The sequence below is a fragment of the Macaca fascicularis genome, chromosome 1 (assembly GCF_037993035.2).
Source record: "Macaca fascicularis isolate 582-1 chromosome 1, T2T-MFA8v1.1".
In the NCBI taxonomy this organism is placed as follows: Eukaryota; Metazoa; Chordata; class Mammalia; order Primates; family Cercopithecidae; genus Macaca; species Macaca fascicularis.
The window spans coordinates 178,137,130-178,155,729 of record NC_088375.1 but is presented as its reverse complement, the minus strand read 5'-3'; the positions used below and the strand labels follow the sequence as shown (position 1 = coordinate 178,155,729).

The 18,600-nt window shown below is 43.3% G+C and overlaps 1 protein-coding gene across 1 annotated transcript in view; it reads right to left on the bottom strand.

Annotated features, from left to right (window-relative positions):
- The window catches only part of PLPP3 (phospholipid phosphatase 3), an 84,182-nt gene that overhangs the window by 25,944 nt on the left and 39,638 nt on the right, over positions 1 to 18,600 (bottom strand). The window contains exons 2-4 of the mRNA XM_005543252.5: positions 16,487 to 16,644; positions 3,938 to 4,215; positions 3,484 to 3,541 (exon numbers count right to left, since the gene is read on the bottom strand). Of these exons, the coding sequence (XP_005543309.1) occupies positions 3,484 to 3,541; positions 3,938 to 4,215; positions 16,487 to 16,644 (494 nt within the window). The remainder of the gene's footprint in view (positions 1 to 3,483; positions 3,542 to 3,937; positions 4,216 to 16,486; positions 16,645 to 18,600) is intronic.

Genomic DNA, 18,600 nt, shown 5'->3' with positions numbered 1-18,600 from the left:
ACAAAAGCTGTCAATGCTGAACCTGGCTGACTCAAATGTGATTCTCCCCAGCACCCCAGGGAAGCTATGAATCACAGGCTGCATGAACAAAAAAACAGCACAGGGTGCACCGGGGAGGCCAGTCTATTTGCCCAACTCCAGCACTTCCTGAAGCCCAACATAAAAGCCCTGAGGGAGGGTCTAAGGGCTTCTTGGACTAACAGCAGAGTTTCCCACCTCCTCTGCGGGGCCTAAATGGTGTCAACTTTTTTAAGAAAGTTTTGCAAATCAGCCAAGTCTAGTGGCTCAAGCCTGTAATCCCAATACTTTGGGAGGCCAAGGTGGGTGGATCACCTGAGGTCAGGAGTTCAAGACCAGCCTGGCCAATATGGTGAAACCCTGTCTCTATTAAAAATACAAAAATTTGCTGGCTGTGGTGCCACGCGCCTGTAATCCCAGCTACTTGGGAGTCTAAGGCAGGAGAATTGCTTGAATCTGGGAGGCGGAGGTTGCAGTGAGCCGAGATTGAACCACTGCACTCTAGCCTAGGCAACACAGCGAGACTCTATCTCAAAAAAAAAAAAAAAAAAAAAAAGAGAAAGTTTTGCAAATCGACCGAGCATAGAGGCTCACATCTGTAGTCCCAGCGCTTTGGGAGGCCAAGGTGGTTGAATCGCTTGAGCCCAGGAGTTCAAAACCAGCCTGGCCAGCATGGCAAAGCCTTATCTCTACAAAAAAAATACAAAAATTAGCTGGGTGTGGTGGCATGCGCCTGTGGTCCCAGCTACTCAGGTGGCTGAGGTGGAAGGATCACCTGAGTCCAGGAGTCAGAGGTTGCAGTGAGCCAAGACGGTGCCACTGTGCTCCATTCTGGGTGACAAAATGAGATCTTGTCTCAAAAAAAAAAAAAAAAAAAAAAAAAAAAAAAGAGAGAACAGCAGCAGCAACAAAGAAAGTTTTGCAGATCAGATGTTAGAAGAGTTGGGATTTCTCTGTAATATCACATAAGCACATGCCCCGGCAAAGAGTGCCATCCTTACTTTTGGCCCTTATCTTCACTGGTTGTTTTAGGGCAAGATAACCTTAGAGCTAAAAACACAGCTGTGTACACATGTGTTGTATATGTGAGTTGTGAGTGTTGAATGTGGGTTTGTACAAGAGTTCTGAAGAATGTATGTGCACAGTGGGGTAGGAGGTCAGGGATATAATACTATGCTAAAAAGAGGATAGATTAAGGAGGCTCTCTTTCTTCTTGTCGTTTACTTTTTTAAAGAGACACGGTTTCCCTATGTTGTCCAGACTTGTCTCAAACTGCTGGCCTCAAGGAATTCTCTCACCTTGGCCTCTTAAAGTGCTGAGATTACAGGTATAAGCCACCGTGCCCAGCCAAAGGAGGCTCTCCTTCTTCCCTCTCTCTTCCCTTCCTCCTCCTTCCCTCTTTCTCTTCCTTCCTTCCAGCAATATGGAAGAACTACAACTTTTTCCTCCCTTTGAGGGATGCAAATAAACCTTCAGTCAAAATATACATCTCACCCATCATCCCCATAAAGATCTCTAGCTGGTAAGGAGGTAATCGGAGTTGGGGACGGGAGGGAGGGGACATCTCAACCATCAAAGCAAAAGGAGACAGGTCTCCTTCAGGCAAAATTTAAGTTAGGGTTAAAAGGAAATATTCCTTAAGTTCATCCTGAAGAGGTCTGGTTTTTGTTTGTTTGTGGGTTTTGTAGCACAGTACAACAAAAAGAACATATAACAATGTTGGAGTCTGGCCTGCAAATACCTTTTCTGCCTCTTACTGATGGTGGAATTTTTGTTACTAAACTGCTTAGATTCAAATTGGATAGGATAATCAAAATACACCTCATCAGGTCACTGAAAAGAAAATGCCACAGAGTAAGTAGATATGGTGCCTGGCACACAAAAGGCATCCAAAGCGTGTCAGCATCTTCACCTGTTGTGCAGCTGTGAAGGCCACAGTGCACAGTGCTGGCTTCAAAACAATCCAGTATTTTTCTTTCGGAATAAAATGAAGGGATATGAAAAAAGTGAACACATACCCAGTTCCTCTAAGCACTTTTATAAAACACCGAAATTACATTTTTAAAATTGTTTCCAGCCCTGGGTAAAATATACACAGGGAGCAGGAACCTAAATATCTTTGCTAAATTTTCCTTTCTAAGAGCAAAACAAAAACAATAAGATGAAGAATGGAGGGAAGTGTTATTCATGAACACACAACATCCACGTTTCATGTTATCATAGGTTGGGGCCCATCTTTCAGCTCTGCATCCTCAGTAATGGGAAGCCAATGTTGGCTTAGTTTAGAGGCCTCTAAACTTGGAAAGGATTAGGGGAAAAAGATAAATAAATCAAACAAACTTTCTGTTGTTTTTCCCAATTCCTAATTATGCTTTTTAAATAAGTAGAAATCAAAATGTTCTTTTTTCAAACAGTTTGTGCTCCTCTGAGCTATGTCTGACCTCTCAGCACCTTCTCACTCTGAATTCCATCAAAGCGGCTGAAAGCAGGAAGTGCCTTGGCACACACGGACCTCATTCAAGGGGAGAGGAAAGGCAGGGAAACCCACATGTAACTGACAAAGAAAAACAGACTAGCCCTCTATCTGCCGGGCAGCTGGAGGCAAGCAGGGCACTTCACCTGCATTGCCCAACCGTCTCCAGGAAATCAGAGCCGACATGGCCATGAGAAGAGCAACATGAGAATCAAATCATCGTTCCACCACTGGTTGAAGGAACTCAAACATGCTGCTTATCCTCTCTGGGCCTTGATCTGTGGATTTGAGAAATGGGGCATGGATTTTATACTTCACAGTGTTGTTATGAAGTCATGCGTCCTCATGGAGCAGAAGTATTTTGCAAAACTCAAAATTATTCTAAATACTTAGGTAATGATAATCCTTAAAGCCCTTCCATCCGTAGAATACGGACGACTGACATGGTGAACGTTGCAAAAAAATTTATCAGAAGGTTTGGGCTTTAGCAACAGTCCTGGTGTTTATGTACATTTTGGCAGTTCACTTTAATTCTCTGAGCCTTACTTAGCAATCTTTTCCCGCAACAGATTTTCAGAAACAGTGCTTGTACCCTAAAATGTTATATTTAGGTTGGTGCAAGAGTAATTGGTTTTTGCCATTTAAGTAATATAGTCCAGGGGTTTTTGTAATGGCAAAAACCTCAATTACTCTTGCACCAACCTAATACAAGTGTCTTTATCGCTTTAAAATTTCAAAATGCGTCCACAATGCTTATCAAGCAGCTATGGCAAATACTACTTTTATTTGAAAAACGGGGGGAAAAACTGGAAAGTAAAATAACTTCTGCTAAGGCAGTGGCAGAGCTCAGAATTAAACCTAACTTTTCTAGCTAACCTCTTTTTCAAGGATTTCACAGTGATGTCATGCTCCTAACTATTTTGAGGGCTATGATATCAGAAGGGATGGAAGCTGGAACTGAGCACTACTCAGATCAAAGGGTGGGTACTTACCACCAAATACAGCATAGTGTACATGGAGAAGGAGGCATGGCCAGAGAAGAAGGACTTCCTGTAAGAGCAAGAGAGGGCCATGAAACAGCCGTATTCACATCCCTGATACACACTTGTCTGTCTGTCTTCCCTCCCCAGACTGTAACCTTGAGAGTAGGCACTATGCCCTGTTCACTTTTGCATCCTTCACAGTGCTTTGGACCCACGCCTGGAACATAGCAGGCACCCATGAATGCATGAATAAACAAAAGAATGAATAAATGAATGTACTTACCAATGCTATATTGGAAGTATTGATTTACATATCTGTCTCAGTCATCTGACTATGAGTTCCTCAAGAATAGGAACTATGTCTTATTCACCCATCTAAACTAGGGACCAGCTAGTAAGTGCTCACTGAACTGCACTGTATCAAAGGGGTCCAGGCTCTGGCCATGGGGAGGTGGTGTCTCACCTGGCTTCCTGGACTTTGCTATCATCACCTCTGCATCTGTAGTTCTGAATGTAGCCTTCAGAGCAGTTGATCTGGCTGAAATCAGGGTTGCAGACACTCAAGAAGTGAGGACGCAGGCGCCCTATGGACACTTTGGCAATGTCTGTGAAAGACTGGCTGATGGCACAGCCAAAGAGGAAGCAGCCCACTTGCTTATAGAGTGCTGCCACGTAGGGGTTCTGAATCGTCGACCGCGACTTCTTCAGGTAATAGATCCGGTAGAATTCCCCCGTGATGATCTAAAAGGAATCCAATAGGGGAATTAGATGGTATCAAGATTCATCATTAACACTGATGCTGTAAAGGATATTTAACAACATAAGAGAATATTCAATATTTGCAAAGGAGTGTCCTAATTTTCTAGTTATGAAATATACAGACACAAATATGCACAGAAGGAAAGATCAAAGTGCTAATAGAGTTGGGTGTTTTAAGCCCTACATGACCATGTAATACCTTTGTAACAACAAAAATATACAAATATATTTATAATATATTTATATGCATATACGTGTGTGTGTGTGTGTATCTCTCTCCCTCTCTCCCTATATATATATATTTTTAAGGGAGAGACAAGAACTTAACTATAGAAAAGAAATACTAAATGAAGAATCAAGGACAAGGTTAAGGGTAGCTATGATGTCACAGGGTCTGAGCAAATCTCGGGATTCTGGGATTTGGGGTAAAGGATCACAGACAATGACCTGACTCTAGTAAGGGCCTCAGCCTCGTGCTGACATTGGCCATGGTGAGAGTTTCTGTATGAAGAGGTGGATATACCACGGTTAAGTCCTGGGGAATCCAGACTCTACCACCAATCTGGTATCCTTCAGCAATAATCTATGCCCTCCAAGCTTCGGCCTCCCGCTCCATAAAAGGAGGCTGCTCACCTTTGCAGCTGTTGGTTCAAATAGGATAACATGAATGGGAAATGACCTAGACCATAGAGAATGATACTTTTACTTTTTAGAAGCAGAATGTGATGAATAGAATACCAGTCTAAAAACTAAGAAACTTGTAGTACGATGCCCTTCAGTGTTTGTGAATTTCCTCCAGTCAGCCTGTGTGGTCTTCTCTGATCCTGAAGACCCTTCTCAAATCCTTCTTGATTTTCACACTGTATCTATGATATGATGCGTAGAGATTTATCACTACTGAAAACAATCCACCAATTACAGATTACCTATTATATGCCAGACATTGCTTTTAGATTCTTTGTGTCATGAAATCCTGATGCTCAAGATAGATATAGTGACATCATTTACATTAAGGATGGGGGACAGCTGATGTTCTATAAGGTAAATGCCTATGATGTGTACAACCACACACCCTGCTGCCTTTGTCTTAACTCCACAGCCCAGCCATGGGCACTTCCTGCTTGTAACCACAGCCCAGAGACAGTGATGGTCAACTCATCACTCACCACAAAAGTCCCTTCACACTTCCTCCCAGGGCAGGATGATGAGCTACACTTGCCCTTTCAGAGGGAAGAGGGCATGTGCACAACCACAAGGGAAGCAATAGTCTGGCATATCTGGACACTCCTTTGCAAAGGCTCCCAATATTCTTTTACAGTGGAGGAAAGCATCAAGGCATGAGGTCTGATCAAGATCCTCAAGGGCTCCAAAGTCTGGGGAAGGACGACCATGTAGGAAGGAAACACCAGCTGGGCCCAGGGACAAACAGGTGCAGCAGCGAGAACAGCTACTATCACTGCCAACATTGACACAGTGACTCTGTGTTTATAAATGCTTTATATATAAGAGCTACATTTCGTTTTCCCAGATCATATTGAGTACAATTCTGTATTAGAGGAACACAGTCAAAGGCTACTTTAGCCAGCATCTTGGCATAGCCGTTTCCTGAGAGAGTAAAACTAGTATGTGACCCTGCATAGATGCTCAAAGACTATAAGTTGAAGGAACAAATGAATGAAAGGGAGCAGGACGGTAGTCCTCAAAGTTGCCTTATTACAAAATTGGAAGGATCCCCTCAACATTACCAAGAATGCTTTGATAACACGTTGCAGAGATTAAACTCCGAGAAGCATGGCAAGTCATTAATGAAAGGGACCATTATATTTAGAAGAAACTTAGGTCCAAATGAGCTCCCATCTAAAGATTAAACCCAGGTGCACTGACTCCCTGCCCAGCATTCTTTCCTACCATTCATGATCTAATTCCCCTTTTGAACCTGTTTATACATTTACCCTATGTAACCTCACAGGCAAACAAGTTCCAGATGTTTATTACCACAATCGTGTTCTCTTACTCTTTTTTATTCTTCCTTACTTATAAGTCATACGAGATTTTTTATGCAGCAGGAAGAGCACTGAACTAGGAGTCAAGTAGCCAAGGTTCAAGTCCCTACTTGTTTAGTGAAATTAGGATAAATTGGTTTCTGCATTTGTAAAATGAGGGTGCTAGACTGATTGATGACTTCATAACTGCAATGACATTTATTCTCAACTCTCCTGGGCTATGTTCACCATCCACCACTAGCCTGCCAACCAAGCACAGGTAATAAGCAATAGCAGAGGAAAGTTACTTGCTCAGAGATGACACCAGAAGCAGGGAGCAGAACCAAGGCCCCAGGCAAAATCCCTGACCTCAGATTGCTCCCTGGTTCTCTGAACCAGCCACTGCTACAGATTAAGGAACTGTTTCTAAGCAGGTGTGGCCTGAGGATCAGTCAACACAATTTCCTGTTTGATGCTGAGAAAGAACATGTGAGTTTCCACTACAAATTAGCATCTCTTGCATGAATTTACTGATTAATCTCAGATGAGTCACCTTTGTGCTCTAGTCACTTTCAGGGAGACAGGGTTTGACTACAATTCAGGGATTCTTTTCAGCTCTAATGTCCCATCTCTAAAACTTCCATTTTTAGTGTCAGTCTTAAGATAGTAAATTGCAAAGTGAAATGTTTCCTTCACTCATGGGAAGACAAGCAGATGAAAAGAACATTTTGGAGTACCTCAAATTCTTAATAATAATGTTAACAGCAGCCATCCCCTACATTTATTTTGTACTGTAGTTTCATTTAATCTCTGTGAAGAAGATATTCCATTCTATGGATGGAGATACTAAGGCTCTGGGAGATAGTGACTTTTCTGAAGGATTTGAGGCCAGTAAGTGACAGAGTTAAGAGTAGAGCCCAGGTATTCTGACTTAAGCTTAAAGACCCACAGCAGGCTACATTGAGTTAATTTTATTATTTCTATTGTTATTAAAACCAATTTCCACCGTAGGAGAGCAATTGCAGATTTTTAAGGAGAGGGTCAGGCTGAAGCCATTTAGCAGACACATGACTCCAGGACCACATGGCTTCTGGGGCAGCCTTGACAGATTTTAGAGTGAATGAGCAACAAATTATGCATTTTCTCTATCCCCTTGTATAGAAGGGTCGAGGAGTCGACAACACAGCCATAAATCATCATTATGAACCAGCCGGACTTGGCTTCTTGTAATCCTAACCCTTAAAAGTCTATTTAATGAAATTTGGGCTGTGAAAGGCAGCCTGAATACCTCACCTCCACAGACGAGGCGAAGGCTTAAATTGTTCTCCGACACGTTACACACCTAACTCTGGAGTCCCAGATTTACTGCTTTCGGACTTTATTCATTACTCACAATGTTTTTATTCCTGGGTAATAAAATAAGCTCTTCCCTCCCCCTCCCCCTACAAAGACTCAGTCCCCACTCCCAGACTCCTGCCCCCAGAGCCCTCATTTCTGCCTCAGTCAGCAAGGTTCTGATATGTAAATTTCACTGCTGAGAAAAATGCCTTCAATGTTGATCCCTTTCTGAAACAGCAAGCAACAGATTCTGGGGGTGATGGCAGGCTGCCAGGCAAGCAGAGAATTCTCCCCTACCTGCCTTTTAAAGCACTTGGCACAGAATCTGGAAACTAATAAAATGGGAAAGCATTGCAATTAAGCTACAAGGGGACAGAAAGGGATCAGTCCTTGCCTGAGAAGGGCTGCAGTTTGGAGAGAGGTTGGCTCCAACTGCAAGACAGCTCCTCTTCCTGTCTTCTCTGGTGAAAAAGACCTCAACTGCCCACATATTTACAAATATTTAACTGTTACGGAGAGGAAATATGAAGAAAAATTAGGATAGACTTTTGGGAAATGATAGCGCATGAGGTGGTGAAAGAAGCAACAACGTTGTAGCCAGAAAAACCTGTCTGAATCTTGTCCATTACCTTAGGCTTGTGACTTTACCTCTCTGGGCTTAGGTGTCCTCATCTATAAAGTAAGGTTAATAATATCTACCCGGCAGGATTGCCAGGGAATTAGATAAGGTGATATGTCAATCACCTGGCACCTAGCAGGAGAGCCCTACAAAAGTTAACTTTTTTATTCCCTCCATTGGAGAAGACAACAAACAAACAAACAAATAAAAAACATGTTTTGTAGAGAATATCTCTTCCAAGAGCTCCTTGGACGATACCATACCTAACTGAAGAGTTTGGAACTACCACCCCTCCAGGGTAGGACCAGAAAATGTGTGTACAGATGACATTGCTTCTGATCATTTCATCTAGTATGTCTTTTTCAGCTGATCAAGACAGAAGCAAAGTCTAAACCCAGAGCAGAAGGGACAACCCTACTCTACTGTTTTGTGTTATTTTTAACATTCCACTGTATTTATAAACTATCGCAAGAAAAGTAGTATCTTTGCACAGCAGCCTAACAATCTCTCTTTCAGAGACTGAGAACTCATCTTCCACTGCTGAGTCTGAAGGACAAACTTTCCTATACTCTGATCTGCTTTAATAATATTTGCTTAGTACTTTACAGCTTACAAAGTACTTTCACATCCACTATACTGTTTGCTTCTCACAACACCATATGAATTACTAAATTATTACCAACACTTATATAAATGAGTATGATGAAGGCCAGAGAGGGCAGTGAATCACTCTTGATAAAAATGAGACAGCAGGAAGACCATCACTGCAGCTGGGACTTCCTCATTCTAATTCCTGTGCTGATCCCAATGACATCGAGTTGGCCTTCTCTTAGAAGTCCTACTAGGTGGTAGCATGTATGTCTCCAGAGAGACAGATGTTCACAGAACGCCCACTAAGCGCCTGCCATCTTGAAAGGCACCTGCACCTCTAAGTTCCTGGTAGCCACAGAGGGTCAAGTTGTTCTTTTACATCTCGGTTACATGAATTGATGAACTTCTTTCGCCCAGAAAAGATTAATTCAACAAACCATTGATGATGGAGAATCATGAAGGGAGAATAACCTCTCTCACTTTAGTTCTCAGTCCCAAAGGAAAGGAAAAATATAATGTATCTGGGTCCTGTTTCTAAGGATGGAGACCGATGTATGGCTGTATTTTCTCTGGAGCTGATTGCTCCATCTACTGCAATAAAGTGAGGCATCTTAAGTAACTAGAAATAGTTGATTAGAAATTTATTCTCTGATTCTTCTGTCACTTGGTTACCATTTTCAGCCTTTTTCAGGAGATCAGTGCCTCACCATCTGGGAAAGGTAATGAAGACAGAGATCTGTCCAAAGATACCAGTGTAATTTCTGGGTTTTATGGGTAAGTCAGAACTCCAATATCTAGAATAAAGACAGCAAAGAGGCCAGAGAGGGGCTACAGAAGCTATTTATGGTTGAAATTAGCAGTGGCTGCCCTGTGCCTATAAGTCTCATGAAGAAGAGAGTCTGAAGCATAAAGCATCATTATTTTCCCAAAAGTCAGGGACTCAGAGTCATGGGCCTCCTGACTGCCCAACCCTGCCAGTTCAGGCAAGAATCTCCTGGCTGTTCTTTCTGCAGCATTGCCTACTGAAACCTCTTACTCTTTTTTTTTGCCTTGAATGTCCTAGGCTTCCTTAATATCACACCAGCATGCTTTTGTTACTACTTCTAAATAAATGTGGGTCTTCCCTAGGACTTTGTTCCTGGCGTTCTGCTGTGATCTCAGCTGCTTCAATAGCTTCAATTATTAGCTCTGTGAAGATGACCTTCAAAAGGCCATCTCTCTCTCTCTCTAGTTTCAGCCTACCCTTTTCCCCTAATTGGCCCAATTCCAGTCTTCTGCTAACTCTTCCCAACTAGAGATGTTATTAGCCTTTCAAATTAACCAAGTCTAAAGTCACACCCATTCCCACTCCTATCCCAAACTTCACTTCTCTTCCCTCTATTTCTGCTCAAGGTGCCACCAAGCATATGACTGACAAAGATGTGCAATCTTAGACTCCTTCCTCTCTCTCATCCCTTTGTCCATCTGGCTTTTGCAAGGTCTCTTGCATCTATCTTTTTCTCTCTATTCCCCTTGCATGGCCACCACTGTGGTTCAGGCCTCATCCTTACCTTGATTAGAAAATTGACCAAGCTCACTTAAAATACTCTCACCAACCTCTAGCCAATTAGCCAGAGTAAAAATTCCTCAGCATTCAAGGATCTTCACAATCTTGCCACAATCTTCTTTTTTTACTGTAACCTTGTCTACTTCCTTATATTCCATTCATTCAGCCAAACAGGTCTGCTCTACATTCCCTGAAAACACTTCATTGTTTTGAAGTCTCTAACATTGCTGAAGCAACGCCTTCTGCCCAGGTCAGGTTCTCTGACGAAAATCCCACTTATGCCTTAAAGTAGAGCTCAAGTGCCAACTAGTGTCCTGGGTTAGAGTTTGGCTCTTTGACTTGAGTCTTGTACAACTGAGCTCTCTCTAAGTCTCAGTTTCCTCATCTCTAAAAATGAAGATTATGACAGTATCAGAAGCAGGGTTGTGGTGAAAATTATATGGGACAAGTGCTTGGTGAATGCTGATGATGATGATGAAGTCTTGGCATAAGTGTTAGCCTTAAGTGCTCTTCCTCTGAACTCCCATAGCACTTTATTTAGACCTCAGACATCTGCAGCATTTGACATGTTTTGTCCTTGAAGCTCTCCCCTCCCTAGCAGCCACCACCATGCACTGCCCTGACTCTCTTCTTATTTTCAGACTAATTATTTCCTTTCCTTGAGGGTCTAATCCTATAGTCAGTCTTGTACTTGCCTTGAATTCCCTTTAAACTGTAAGATCCAAAGGCAAGATTTGTATTTTACACATCAGCTTATAGGCCAAGGTGCCTATCACAAAGCTGCTTGTTATAAGGGAGGTATCACCCTGTACCTACCTACACACAACAGGTGATCACCATCTCTTCAAACCATTGATGCACACTGTCAATCTTAGGCAGTCATCTGCCCAGTGTTCTAGATGTTTTATCTTCCTCCATACATTTAGCTCTCCAAGCCCAGTAACTAAAAGCTTTTATAGCTAACTAAATAAAGAGCACTCTACTTAGCACTGACCAGAGTGGGCCGTCATTAGCATCTGTTAAAGCACTTAGGCTTGAAAGCCAGACTTAGGTTTTAATTCGTGTTCCCCCATTCACTAAGCAGAGTAACCTCAGGCTAGTCACTTCACCCTTATAAGCCTCGGTGTCCTCCCTCATTTGTCAAATGCGGTAAATAATAGCAACCTCACACAGCTGTTGAAGAGGATTTAAGATAAGACATGAGTTTCCGGTCCATTAAATAGCTCATAAATGTTATCTGATTCTCCACCCCATCCCCAACACACACTGCCCCTCACAGAAAGTATTTCTCGGCCTCCTAAGCATTATCACTTCAAATGGACAATATCATCAACTTTGTATTAGTTTTTCAAATAGTCATGAATCCCTAAGAGCTGTACCTAACTAAGGAAGAATTGCTGCTGTTCTCACTTCTTCCAGGACATGAGAGTGAGTGCGGGTGGTGGAGAAAGGGAACAAATGAAAATTTAGTGCAATCTCCATGCCTGGGTTCGTTAAATCACAAATAGATGCCCCCTCCCACTGTTCCCCCAGGGATAATAAGGTCTCAGAAGAACTCCGTAGCCATCTGATCAGGGGACAACACAGTTGAAGGATTAATGTGGCCTCTCTCTGTTGGTGGTCTTGGTAATTGCACAGATGTAGAGGATTGTAAACTGGGGGACTGGGTCTCCCACTAACGCACCACTGGGCCAGCACAACTGCACATTTTTCAGAGTTGAAAATTCGACTAGTCTTTAATGAGGAGGCAATGTTGGGGAACCTTGTTTTCTTGGCAGGGCTCTTGCAGATAAAGGGAGATGGAGGGGTGGGGAGGAACTAATGAAGTCCAGATGTGGGCAAACTGAAGCCTGATACTGAATAAACAAGTCTTGCAGGTACTAAGCTCTTCTTCTTGTCTCTCCAGCAAGAAATCTGCATGTGGTACAGAGTGTGTTCCCGTGTGCCTCCTGGAGCATAGTTGAGATTTTAAGGAAGAAAACAGGACATTTTTCCCTGCTCCGTGAATCCTCTGATATCTTTTGACCTAATGCTTTTGATTTTCTGCTCCCCGTTTATGACTTCTTCAGTGATTTTTCACAAGCATATATTGAGCACCAAGGTCTATGTCTTACACTAGCAATACCAAATCAAATCAGATCTGTTGCTCCCCCATGCAGCTAACAGGATAGCCAAGAAATAGACAAGTAAACAGACATGAGAATCAGCACAGTGACTGCAGCCACAGAGGTAAGCCCAGGGTTCTCTGTGACCTTTGGAAGGTAGGAGAGGAGACAGCTAAGGAATGCTTCCTGGAGAAATGTCTGCCTGGTGTTTATTAAGTACCTACCATGTGCCCAGAGGAAAAGGCCTGGCCCCTGTCTTCCAGCAACCTATTATGTAGCTTTTTTTTTTTTTGATACGGAGTCTTGCCCTGTCACCCAAGCTGGAGTGCAGTGGCACGATCTCCGCTCACTGCAACATCCACCTCCTGGATTCAAGCGATTCTCCTGCCTCAGCTTCCCAAGCAGCTGGAACTACAGGCACGTGCCATGAAGCCCAGCTAATTTTGAAACTTTTAGTAGAGACCGAGTTTCACCATGTTGACCAGACTGGTCTCAGACTCCTGACTTCAAGTGATCCACCTACCTTGGTCTCCCAGAGTGCTGGGATTATAGGCATGAGCCACTGCGCTCGGCCTATGACAGTATGTATTAAAGGTGTTATTTGCTGTTCGAGGTGGGGTGGCTGCTGAGTTTCATGACCAGAGACAACATGCAGCTGGTTGGGCTGAGGTTCACCACTGTGTCCCCAGCACCTGACACATCATAGGCACTTGATAAGTACTTGTGGAAGGAGGGTAGGCTGCAGAAGACAGCAGCAGGAATCAGAGGACTCCTGGTCTGGCCATGCCACTACTTAGTTATGAGAGACTCACTTAATATCCTTGAGCCCCGGTTGACTTAGCTGTAAGAATCAACCTCCCAGGATTACTACCAGGTGCAAAGAAGAGTGTGCACATAAAAGCCATGCTGTAAACTGTACAACACTACAGAAATATGAAGGATGATTCTCACTTATCACACACATAATATCACATGATTTGACAACCAAAACAAGCCTATAGCATTGGTGAACTATTGTGACCAATTTATAGAGAAGCAAAGTATAGCTCCAAGGGGTTCAATGGCTCTCCTGAGGTTGAAGGGTAAGTCACAGAACGAGTAAGCACGGAAGTTGGGACATGAACCTAAGTCAGATGATGCCTAAGTTTGACTTTTTCTCTAGTTAGGAATATTATTACAGAAGTCAGATTCAAGTGGGGTAGCATTTTTATGGCTAGGGAGAGAGGGGATTCATCTATGACTCAACCATACATCAATTATTAGATATTAAGACTCTGTATAAACCCCTTTTAGGGTCTGAGCGAGGCAAGCACTGAGCCCATGTATATTTAAAATGAATACTTAGCATTTCTTCCCATTTTAAATCTTTGCCCATGATGCTCTTTGTAATACAGTGCAAGACAAAACTGAGAGATAGGAGATGATATTTTACTGTTTGCTCCTAGTCTTACTGCTGCTAGAGTCATTAAGCCTTTGCAAGGCAGGGATAGGAACCATTGCTTTGTGGATTTGGAAGGAATTCCTATTATGCTATAATTCCAGAATCTGAGATACATCTGAAAAAGAGGTCAACATGACTAGGTTTTTCCATATCTCCTGCCATTGAAAGGTGTTTGCTTTCTCCATAACGCCTGATGATTTTTCATCTCTAAACCACACTGGTCTCCTCCACTGCCATTCCATTCCTTTGTTGTGGACACCATCCAAATTGCAAAGAGGAGTGAGAGTCAAGAGACCTGGGTTCTAATTAAATCACTATAAGAAAAGAGTGGGGGATGTGTAGCTAAGGCTGGGGTTCCTTTCCTTACTGTTTTTTTTTTTAGACGGAGTCTCGCTCTGTCGCCCAGGCTGGAGTGCAGTGGCCGGATCTCAGCTCACTGCAAGCTCCGCCTCCCGGGTTCACGCCATTCTCCTGCCTCAGCCTCCCAAGTAGCTGGGGCTACAGGCACCCACCACCACGCCAGGCTAGTTTTTTGTATTTTTTTAGTAGAGACGGGGTTTCACCGTGTTAGCCAGGATGGTCTCTATCTGACCTTGTGATCCACCCGTCTCGGCCTCCCAAAGTGCTGGGATTACAGGCTTGAGCCACCATGCCCGGCCTCCTTACTATATTTTTGCCAGATATAATGTTTGGCTGTCACTTCACCATTTTTTGACTCTGTTTACTCATTTAGAATAAAAATAGTTAACATTTACTGGGCATACCGTATGTGCCAAGCACTGAATTACTTTATATACATTAGCTCATTTAATTCTCAAAACCTTAGTAAGTAGACATAGTATCTCCACGTAACAGATGTATTTCCGAGGCAGGGCGCCATAAAGGTAATTTGCCACATGGTCCACAGCAGATGGGTTCAGGTCTGAACCAGGGCATGTGCCTTTAACCCTGTGCTAAACTGAAAACCACAAGAATACCTAGCTCTTGGGGTTTCTTCAAGGGTGAAATGCATCCACATTGTTCAAGTGTATCTCCCATATACAGTTGCACTGGACAAGCGATAACAATTATTGCAGTAATTTCTTGGCTTATGTTTCTCTGGAACTATAGGAAAGCACTATCTAATCCATTTTGCTGCCATTGTATGGGTTGGGGAAGCAATGCTGTTGCTCATTGTATAACAAGGCCACAGCACATGACTGTTTCAAGAAAACCTGGGAGGTCAGGAAACATCGTAATTAAAATATCAACATGAAACAAGGAAAGGGCAAGCCACAGTGAAGCTCTCAAAAGCACATTTTTTCTAAGAAAAGGTGACATCCCTTAAGGAGAAAGGGACAGGCCTTGGCAAGCAGCAAGCAAAGAGCTGCTGACCTGAAGCTCTGCTTGGGGGAAGGAAAGATGGGAGGAGACACGTGAACTCTAAAGAAGTTACTTTAGCATTTTCCTTTGCCCATCCTGGGGCCTGGTGAGAAAACCAGAACCATTCCCAACTAAAAGACTCTGAATGTTCCAGTGAGCCCACTGCTGCAAAGTGCAATTCCAGGTCTTATGGCATTCATTTGATTCTTACAGCGATCCCCTTGAGGGAATCCAAACAGCAATCTCGTTTTACAGATGAGGAAATTGAGGGTTAAAGAAATCAAAGATCCACCTAATTCACATAGCTAGGAGAGGCTCTGAGGAGTGTCTCTTTCCACTGCCCTGTGCCTGGGAGCAGCCCACTAGGCAAGCTGGGAATAATGCCACAGAGAGTGACGAGCATGTGACATTCCTGTCCCTGTGCTTTTCTTATCTCACCACACTCTTGGGTATAGTGGGCTCCTTTGAAGTGTTCAATTAACTGATCCTCTAACTTTCAAAAACACCTGTTCAAACCTCAGTACATGATACTGTGCAATTATTTGCCTTCCCTGACAAACACCTTTTTCAGGGAAAGCCATTCTTCCTAGAAACTGAAACCCACAACTGTCAATTTGGAGCACATGGGAAAACTAGACCTTTCATTTTTCAGTTTTTGAACACAAAGATCCTTAGTCCACCTTTAAGAAACTACTACAGTTGCCAAACGAACTGTTTTTCTTTTAAAGGCTGGAAAGAATTCTACTAGCCTCCCTTCCCCCTCCCCAAATTCAAGCTGTTGATTGTGTGCCTGGTTTATGATGTTATTAAAAAACAAAGAGGGGTCTCAAAGTTTACAACCAACCTCCAGAGTAGGCAAGTCAAAAGAAAACTACATGAAATGTGGTACCCGTAACATCAGCAGCTTACATTTGATCCAGAGTAGGCAAGATAAGCTAACTGCCTATCCCCTTGAGCAGTTCATCTGGACAGGTTAGCCTTCCTGAACTGTAAGTCTCTTTGAAATCAGCCGGGCACAGGCCGAACCCAAATTTTCTGTAGCTGTAGACTTTGAGTATGTCTTAACTCTCACATCTGTATAATGGGGGTGATAGCACTTATTTTACATTTACTGTTCTTAGGATTAACTACCTTGCTTCTTGGCTAAATACAGGCCAGAGAAAGTTGGCTTCTACTTGGTATAAATCTCTGTTGGCTCAGACATTCTGTAATATGACAACACAGGGAGAAGTCAGACAGGATCCACCACAGCAGAGTCTGGACACTTACCGCGAGGATGGCAATGACGATCCCCACGGCGCAGAGCACAGCGTCATTTATTGTCTCACCAGTTTTCAGTGGGTACTTGATGCTCTCATCATTGCAGTAAAACCCTCGGTGGTAAGGCTTGATGGTGCTTGTCTCGATGATAAGGAAGGGGAGGCCCGCTGGTCCAGGTGGAACCACAGCATATACCAGGAGAGAAAAAAAAAGGAAGGGGAAAACATCAGTGCCAGAGAGGAACCTCAAGCAAAGACCATCCTAAATATCACTGAGAGTGCTAATCTTTCCTTCCATTTGTAGAGATCTACAGCCTAGAGAGAGCTTTTGCTATGCACATCGCCGTTCCTCCTTTCCACACCCCTATGAGGAGAGAGGCATTATCCTCTTCTCTTCCCCAAGAGCTTGGAGGTAGGCAGTGAAGGAGCCAGAGCAGGGCTTTTCCCACAGTTCTACGATACCCTGCTAAAATTAAAGCCCAAATCGTAACATTTACTAATATAGCCCCGAATCTAATGATTTATGCCTCCAAGTGCATTCATTTCTTAGCTCTCAACCACTTCCCCTTTGAGAAGTTCACTAAGACTGTGCTGCCTGGGGTAGTGAAGGCCTTGGAGTCAAAAAATCTGGATGTGAACCCCAGATCCATCACTTCTTAAGTGATTTGACCTCTAGTTCCCACTCCATTTCCCTGAGTCCCAGTTTTTTCCCACAGTAAAATGAGTTGTGGTGATGACTAAAGGAGATCAATGCACACACAACCTCTAGCACAGTGCCTGGCACAAAGTAGCTGCTTCATGAATGCCATTTTCCCAGGCTTTTCTTTCACTGTTCAAAGAACTACCAATAAGAGTGAGCAGAGCTGAGCTTGGCCCTGCTGCCTGCAGACCTGAATAGAGGGCCCAGGGCACCCAGGAGCACCAAGTGGCTCTTGCAGCTGCTGCTGGTTATCAGTGACCAGTTCAGACTATTCTCTCAAAGGTCATGACAAATGGATTCCATCACCTGCCAAGAAAAGTCCCTCAAAACCCTGACTCAAAAAGCAAAGGCCCATGATAACTCTCGTTTGGATGCTACAAGAGCCTCCTAATCAGGCTCATGGCCCCCATTCCCTTCTACAGATAGCCACCAGTTTGCTTCCTGAAGGGCTTGGACCATGAGCATGTCAAAGCCTTGCTAAAGCCTCTTCAACGGCGCCCCATGACACAGGGTGAAATAAAGCCTCTAAGTATGACTTTAGGAGTTCCCATGACCTGGACATCTCTCCAGCTTCATGCTCTGCTGCTCCTCTTCAGTAAGCCTCCAAGAAACCAGTACACACAGACTGTGGATTCATGCTGTTCTCTTAGACCAAAATACCTCTTCCTCCCAAACTACCTAACTGCAATACCAAGCTCCAGTGACACTTCGCAAAGTAAAATGACTAGCTCTTTTACAAATCTTGGAACTAGGGAAGACTACCAGAAACACGGTGGCCTTTCAGCCGGAACTGCCATCTTCCAGTAATTCACCAAAATGACGAACACAAAGGGAAAGAGGAGAGGCACCCAACAGATGTTCTCTAGGCCTTTTAGAAAATATGGAGTTGTTTCTTTGGCCATGTATATGAAAATCTGTGATAAAGGCGATGTTGTAGACATCTAAGGGAATGGGTACTGTTCTAAAAAGAATGCCCCACAAGTGTTACCATGGCTAAACTAGAAGAGTCTGCAGCGTTCCCTAGCATGCCATTGGCATTGTTGTAAACAAACAAGTTAAGGGCAAGATTATTGCCAAGAGAATTAATGTGCCTACTGAGCACATTAAGCACTCCAAGCACTTCCTAAAAAACATGAAGGAAAATGATCAGAAAAAGAAAGAAGCCAAAGAGTTCAACTGAAGCGCCAGCCTGCTCTACCGAGAGAAGCACACTTTGTGAGAACCAATGGGAAGAAGCCTGCTGCTGGAACATATTCCCTATGAATTCATGGTATAGTAGGTGTTAAAAAAATAAAATAAATAAAAGACTTCTGGACTGTAAAAAACAAAACAAAACAGTGGCGAATACAGCCACTATTGAATGCACACTCACAATGTGTTGGGTTCTTTATATCCATTTTTGCATTGAAGTATTATTTAAGCAC